Source organism: Photinus pyralis, unplaced genomic scaffold (genome assembly GCF_008802855.1).
Source record: "Photinus pyralis isolate 1611_PpyrPB1 unplaced genomic scaffold, Ppyr1.3 Ppyr1.4_LG3b, whole genome shotgun sequence".
In the NCBI taxonomy this organism is placed as follows: Eukaryota; Metazoa; Arthropoda; class Insecta; order Coleoptera; family Lampyridae; genus Photinus; species Photinus pyralis.
In genome coordinates, this window is record NW_022170510.1 from 4,847,090 (window position 1) to 4,855,180 (window position 8,091).

General features: G+C 35.2%; 1 protein-coding gene across 2 annotated transcripts; it reads left to right on the forward strand.

Moving 5' to 3' along the window:
• Positions 1–1,832: 1,832 nt before the first annotated feature.
• LOC116166824 (juvenile hormone acid O-methyltransferase-like) lies at positions 1,833–3,262 on the forward strand. Of its 2 annotated transcripts, none has more exons than XM_031481983.1 (3): positions 1,833–2,234; positions 2,289–2,563; positions 2,615–3,262. In XM_031481983.1, the coding sequence occupies exons 1-3, from the start codon at positions 1,867–1,869 to the stop codon at positions 2,779–2,781; spliced, it is 810 nt and encodes a 269-aa protein (XP_031337843.1). In that variant the 5' UTR covers positions 1,833–1,866; the 3' UTR covers positions 2,782–3,262. The 2 variants fall into 2 exon arrangements, with proteins under 2 accessions (XP_031337843.1, XP_031337844.1); XM_031481984.1 differs by having other exon boundaries at positions 2,289–2,545; positions 2,684–3,262.
• Positions 3,263–8,091: the final 4,829 nt, after the last annotated feature.

The window sequence follows — 8,091 nt, forward strand, 5'->3', positions numbered from 1 at the left end:
TCGTCCGTATAAATTACGAATACAAGCAAATCGGCTTCAGATTCTCGAAAGTAACGATCAAGATATTATTTATGCACAGGAATAAAATGCCAAATTTTCCACTGTGTAAAATATACTGGAAGTAAATTGTCTTTAAAATGTTTTACTTCTTACAAATCCATGAAATACCAGGGCAGAATTTGATATAATACTGCAAAAGTACGTCATACACATCACGCCTAATTATTTCTTTCCCACTAGTGGATCACACATAGGAAAGATTTTTTGGTACATTCTTTCTAGATAATAATCATAATAGGTTCGTTTGTTGCCGTTACGATTTTCAATTTTTGAGCTTAGTACATTAGTCATTCTTAGGGCATTTCCACAAAAATAAAAAAAAATGCGCTATTGTGGCCACTTTGTCCGTCCGTCCGTCCGTCCGGCTGTCCGTCCGTCCGTCCGGCTGTCCGTCCGTCCGTCCGTCTGCTCGTTTTGCGACGCTACTAGTTCTTTATCTTAAGAGCTATTGTTCTACTTTTTTCGCTATTTGGTTCGTTATGGTGTCAAGTCTTGTACCAAGGAAGGAATTTTTTCTGTACCGCTTACAAAAAAAGTTATTGTAAAAAAAACAAAAAACCGTTTTTTTACATGTTCCATAATTTTACACTTTTGCCGTTATTAACGATCCTAGAGATCGTTTATAATTTTGCATTGCTATCTGTCGCCTGCCGGTTGGTCTGTCCGTCTGTTCCTTTGTCTGTCTGTCCATCTATCTGTCCGTGTGAACGATAACTTTGTTTAGAAATGTTCGATCGCTTTACATCTCCGTGAGTTATGAACTGAATTGCATGAAATTCAATATGGGCATAGATTTAGCCATATAATACGCAATGCCAAAAGTTGAATCGAATCGATTCAAAATTCACATTGCCCTTTTCGCATCTCGACCATTTATAAACCGAATTGCAAACTTTTTTACTTATAAAAGTATTTGAATGAAATTTGATACATAGGCACTTGTAATAAACGAAAATCAAACGCCAATTTCAAAATTTGGTTTTGCGCATGCGCAGTGGCAACTTTTTTATTTATGGAAGAATTTAAACGAAATTTGATACATAGGCACTTCGAATAAAGGAAAATCAAACGCCAATTTCAAAATTTGGTTTTGTGCATGCGCAGTGCCAACTTTTTTATTTATGGAAGAATTTAAACGAAATTTGATACATAGGCACTTGGGATAAAGGAAAATCAAACGCCAATTTCAAATTTGGTTTTGCGCATGCGCAGTGCCAACTTTTTTATTTATGGAAGAATTTAAACGAAATTTGATACATAGGCACTTGGGATAAAGGAAAATCAAACTCCAATTTCAAAATTTGGTTTTGCGCATGCGCAGTGCCAACTTTTTTATTTATGGAAGAATTTAAACGAAATTTGATACATAAGCACTTGGGATAAAGGAAAATCAAACGCCAATTTCAAAATTTGGTTTTGCGCATGCGCAGTGCCAACTTTTTTTATCTATGGAAGCATTTAAGTGAAATTTGATACTTAGGCGCTTGGAACAAAGGAAAATCTAACATTAGTTTCAAAATTTAGGTTTGCGCATGCGCAGTTTCAACTTTCTTATTTAGAAAAGCATTGAAATGAAATTCTTCTCATAAACTGAAATTGAAGTAACACGTCAAAAATGGATTGCCCATGTGCAACGCTATCTTTCATATTTGTGGCCGGATTTTTACGATTTTAACAGAAGTTGCATCTTACAATTAATGGGAAATGAATGCAAGTGGAAATGCGCTTTATGTAAATCGTTTAGGATTACTTTTTAACTTGTTTTAGGATAGCTTCGATCTGGCAACATCTTCACATCAAGAAAGGATGAATAAACCTGATCTATATACAACGCATGCCACTCCCAACAAAATAGAATATTACAGAAGGATATTAAATACATACCTTCCTAAAATTCGCCATGGAAACAACAAAAATAAATCGGCGTTAGATATCGGGTGCGGTCAAGGCAGAATCACGCATGATATTATCCTACCCTACATAAAGCAAGAGATCGATGAAATAATTGGAGTTGATATTACTGTTCCTATGATAGAGCATGCTCAAAACACTTACGCAAATGATCAAATTAACTTTAAGTTGGCCAACGTAGCACAATCTGTTCCCGATGATTTTGCAGCGCGCTTCGATTACATATTTTCTTTCATGACACTCCAGTGGATACTCGATCAATGGTAAGCTTTCTTTGACGGATCACTTACTAATAATCGGTACGTATATTTTTACAGGTCACTATTTTCCAACATTTTAAAAATGTTAAAACCCAACGGAAGTTTTCTTGTGACGTACATCGCCAAATCTAAGATGACTGACATATATAACGAAGTTCGTAATATTGAAGTATATTCCCCATATATCCCGTACCGCAGATATGCGCCGTTTCACAACTCAGAGGACCCCCAACAAGAGCTGACTAGCATTCTTCGTGATACAGGATTTGAAGACATTCATTGTGAAGTAAATCCAGTTCGATTTGACAATTACAGTAGGTCGGAAATAGAAAGTAACACAATAACTATCTACCCTCTTAACGAATCACAGTAACCGATTTTAGGTTTCTTTGTTTCAATACTTCCGTATTATGATTGCATCCCAAATCACTTGAAAAAGCAGTTCCTTGCAGATCATGCTGACCGAATGTGTACAGTGACCGGTGCGAATGGCGAGGAAGAATATTACATAGAGCACAATATGTTTATTGCACATGGAAGAAGGATATAGAACCAATGTCACTAAAAATACCACAATGTCATCATTTTGGATCTACCTACATTTTTATTTATTTATTTAGATAACTTGTTCAATTATTATTTACAGGATATACAAAATGCAGTGCGTTCGAGATAAAATATGCATATTTAAAATCTAACATGTAGTGTGGCATATCACATAGAAAAGACCTACATAAATTTGTTCAATGTGTCGTTTCCACTTGTGTAACACAACAGTTACGCGCATCCTGACAGCACACGGCATGGTAGATTTCATACCTAAATTTTCTAAATATTGAATTACGAATTTTTTAATTTTGTTAGAAATCAACCATATGCATATTTTATGTTGTGCTCTTTTCAAATATCTTAAAAAACACAGGCATTGCATTTGAAAATAAAAAGTTGCATCCGGTTAAACCGGTAGTGATACCGGAAGTTTTAATGATCGAATAGATCGTAACGTTACGAATAAAAGTATATTTGACAAATTTTTCGTATCTCGCAAAATAAAAGAGACATTGAGGTGGTCCTCTTATCTAGAACGCACTGTATATACAATATAATCTAATATAATGAAATAGCGAAAACCGAAAGTCGATTGGCAGCACAGGGGTAAAGTTTTATCGTGCAAAAGCATGCAGGCAAAGGAAAATCGAGGACATGACCGTCACCTGCCACTATTTCGGCGGATTGAGTCTCAAATAACACCTTTTGAAGAAGGCGCGTGTTATTGCGTTATACCAGTACAGGACAAAAATCAGTTTTGAGAAACAATATGTTCAAGCATGCATACAACACGAAGGTTTATCTACTGAACCCAAGAGAATTCCTTTCTTGTAAATAAACACAATCTCGAGTATATGATATGGTGCCAGTTTTCATGTGAAGACAGAGTAACCAGAGTAATGCAAGGTTTAAATTTTAAGCAGCTTTTACACAGAAACGTTTTTTAACGAAGTGTGTAGATACTAAATTGCTACGGCGATTAATTTTATAAATCTAGGTAAGGCTTTTACTCAGACCTATATAAGGTAGCGTAAAACTTTTTCTGAATTGTTATCGAAGGTATGGTAAGCTTTTCTAACGTGACTAAATAAAGCGTTTTTCTTTAATAAAAGGATCACCGTCATCTTTATTTTACAGGGATTTTTCGCCACTTTTTGGTGAGGTTATACAAGAAACGGGATATTAAAAATAAGTACGTCCAATTTCCGTACGTTTTTAATCATTTCATATATCCGGAACTCAAAGACAAGTTTCTGAAAAATAGACTAAAGAAACAGAAGAAGATTCTAGAAATAGAATAAAAATTGAGTCCAATTTGTTGTTCACTACTAATAAATGCCCGTCACTTAAAAACACGAACTGCTTTTATGGTGACTCGATTTATAGCAACTGAAACGTCTGACGAAAACTAGATAAATGTAAATTGGGTAATTGGATGTACTCGACTTAGAACTAAAGCGTATATCAGAACGTCTGAAAAACTTGTAACAGTCGCTGTAAATTTGCATTTGAATTTGTGATCTTTTCGCAGAAATAGGTAAAATAAAATAGGAAGTTTAGACATTATTCGGGTGTTACGTAATTTAACATTGCGTGTTATCGAAATTTACCGGTTGTCAGAATGTAAAGGCTCGAAATTATTTTTCAGATGGATTGTAGTTTTGATAGAATTTGAAAGCATAAATTGGTCAACAGCAGTGCAAGGAACGTGCATTTATTCCTGCGTTGTTTAATTTCTAAGAGGCTTTGTTTCTTAATGGTTGTCGGAAATCTTGCGAGCCGAGATGTCCGTAATTTATATCATATTACTTCTTCTTAATGAGGTGCTATTTAGTTACACCTGCAAATGCACCAGGAGAAAATTATCTGGATCATAACAAACAAGAATCATCAAAAATTTAGTACGTGGGTTGCTCAAATACGGTAACGCCAAACTGAATTATATTTCCGTATCGCCGAAGGGAGTTATTTCGTAACTGTTCTTTTCTTTCCTGGTTTTGCTATTCTATAACGCTACTGACTATGAGTCTATAGTGATTTTACACTTACAGCACAGACATACCCCAATGCAATACCTTCCTTACTAACGTGCGAGTGGTAAAAATAGAGGAATAACCGTTCGTTAATACTGATTATTCAACTTGTTGATTATGACTTGATGAGATCTGCGGGTTAATGCTACTTTTAGTACGTACTTATAGTTAATTTTCATTATAAAAATTTCAAATGTTGGTTGTTTTTTTTGTTCTGTATCTCGCGCCAAATTTGCAACTGAAAGTCTTCTATTGAGTATCAAACATTTTATTGAAACTAATTCAGAAATTCCAAAAAAAGCACCAAAATCTACACTGATAATACCGACATAATAATTTGAAAATCACCGCATGACGTCACCTAAACAGCCATAACTCCGTCTACATGCGCAATATAATTTTGTATCGATAATAATAATAATAATAATAATCGATATCCAAAGTAGGCACTTGCGCTCGTATTTGACAAGGCAAACGTCATCTTTTTCGAGGAATTTCACTTAGTCGCTTATAATCGACTAAATAAAAACAAGTTAAAAAGTAATCGTAAACGATTTACATAAAGCGCATTTCCACTTGCATTCATTTCCCATTTATAAGATGCAACTTCTGTTAAAATCGTAAAAATCCGGCCACAAATATGAAAGATAGCGTTGCACATGGACAATCCATTTTTGACGTGTTACTTCAATTTCAGTTTATGAGAAGAATTTCATTTCAATGCTTTTCTAAATAAGAAAGTTGGAACTGCGCATGCGTAAACCTAAATTTTAAAACTAATGTTAGATTTTCCTATGTATCAAATTTCATTTAAATTCTTCCATAAATAAAATAGTTGGCACTGCGCATGCGCAAAACCAAATTTTGAAATTGGCGTTTGATTTTCCTTTATCCCAAGTGCCTATGTATCAAATTTCGTTTAAATTCTTCCATAAATAAAAAAGTTGGCACTGCCCATGCGCAAAACCAAATTTTGAAATTGGCGTTTGATTTTCCTTTATCCCAAGTGCCTATGTATCAAATTTCGTTTAAATTCTTCCATAAATAAAAAAGTTTGCACTGCGCATGCGCAAAACCAAATTTTGAAATTGGCGTTTGATTTTCCTTTATCCCAAGTGCCTATGTATCAAATTTCCTTTAAATTCTTCCATAAATAAAAAAGTTGGCACTGCGCATGCGCAAAACCAAATTTTGAAATTGGCGTTTGATTTTCCTTTATCCCAAGTGCCTATGTATCAAATTTCGTGTAAATTCTTTCGCAAATAAAAAAGTTGGCACTGCGCATGCGCAAAACCAAATTTTGAAATTGGCGTTTGATTTTCCTTTATTCCAAGTGCCTATGTATCAAATTTCATTCAAATACTTTTATAATTAAAAAAGTTTGCAATTCGGTTTATAAATGGTCGAGATGCGAAAAGGGCACTGTGAATTTTGAATCGATTCGATTCAACTTTTGGCATTGCGTATTATATGGCTAAAGCTATGCCCATATTGAATTTCATGCAATTCAGTTCATAACTAACGGAGATGTAAAAGCGATCGAACATTTCTAAACAAAGTTATCATTCACACGGACAGATGGATGGACAGACAGACAAAGGAACAGACGGACAGACCAGCATGCAGACGACAGATAGCAATGCAAAATTATAAACGATCTCTAGGATCGTTAATAAACGGCAAAAGTGTAAAATTATGGAACATGTAAAAAACGGTTTTTTGTTTTTTTTACAATAACTTTTTTTGTAAGCGGTACAGAAAAAATTCCTTCCTTGGTACAAGACTCGACACCATAACGAACCAAATAGCGAAAAAAGTAGAACAATAGCTCTTAAGATAAAGAACTAGTAGCGTCGCAAATTTAGCGGACGGACGGACGGACGGACGGACGGAAAGTGGCCACAATAGCGCATTTTTTTTTATTTTTGTGGAAATGCGCTAAAAAGGCGACATTAGCCATACATTTACCTAATATAAATATACTAAAATCTGTGCTTTACGTTTAGTGCACAGGTATGTACTCTCATTGACAAAAGTAATGATAGCCTAAACGTTAAAATTAAAATCTACAGCATAAGCAACCAACACGCGTATCACATCGGGCTCCGTCGATCGATCACGATGCGTGACAAAAAGTCATCACCTTTATACTCATAGTGAGGCCGGAGTTCTCTACAATTCTAAAGTCGTTTCGAGTAAACTTTCCCACCTATACTATTGTTTAAAAGTATTTAAACAATGCCTATACCTACGGAACCAGAGCGATTGAAGAAGTTGAAAATGCCACCAATCGAGAGGAAACGAGATATAAGCAAAGAGGATACTCTTTGATATAAGTAATCGAATAGTACTATCAACCCGCGCAGGTGAGCCAAACCGTAAATAAAAGTTAAAAAAAACAATCATTCAAGTAACCTAAAGGATGGGACGGGATGGTTGTGAACTCGTTTCGGCACTTTTGTAAAAGGAGTCCCGTATACTACAGTGCAGCGTGAATAATAGAATGAATACCACTAACAGTAACACAGATCTGTGACAGTAATAGGTACCTATTTACAATCCTAGAAATGTTCTTCACAAATATTGCTCTCGAAAACGTGCTGATGCAAGGTGTGAACACAGAGTTTACAACTCTGTGGGTGTGAAGCACACTACACGGACCTCGATAATGATCAGCTGTTCGCGTAATGTATCAAAATCAAAAGCTACACATGAAACGAAATTTAGGTACATTTCACAGGTGGCGACTATGTTATATTTTTAAAATGGTTTTCTTTAATGATACTTAATTTTATTCATTTTATAGGTTGTCATATAGATCCATTGCCGTAGCGATAGTATCCTTTAGAGTTTAGACAATGAATGGTGCTATAAATGGATTTCGTTTATAGAAAGTGATGAATCTGTTTGTACTAGGTAAAATGTATGTAATTTAAGTATTACCCGTAAAAAATAAATATATTAAATGTATATGTAGGTACACCACTCGCTGCGCGTATGATCGTCCGCCATATTAAGAAGCCTACAGGATCCTAGCCAATAATACATAAACTCCTTCCATACAGCTCCACCATGCAAACAAGTCTCTCGGAAAATATGCGAACTAATTGTGGCGGGAAAACGTTAAGCCAATACCGACTACGCAGGCGTGTACAGTCCGTAAAAAATGTGACAGTGACACATTTATAGAGGAAATGTTTATAAAATCCGCTTGTTGCACCAATTTTATCCGTACGGCAAGAAAAGAGAAACAAACCTGTGCATTCCGAAGTCACAAA

Coding starts and splice junctions, on each gene's coding strand:
- LOC116166824 (XM_031481983.1), top strand. CDS start 1,867: ATGAATAAACCTGATCTATATACAACGCATGCCACTCCCAACAAAATA. Junction 2,235..2,288: donor CAGTGGATACTCGATCAATG/GTAAGCTTTCTT, acceptor ATATTTTTACAG/GTCACTATTTTCCAACATTT. Junction 2,564..2,614: donor CAGTAGGTCGGAAATAGAAA/GTAACACAATAA, acceptor AACCGATTTTAG/GTTTCTTTGTTTCAATACTT.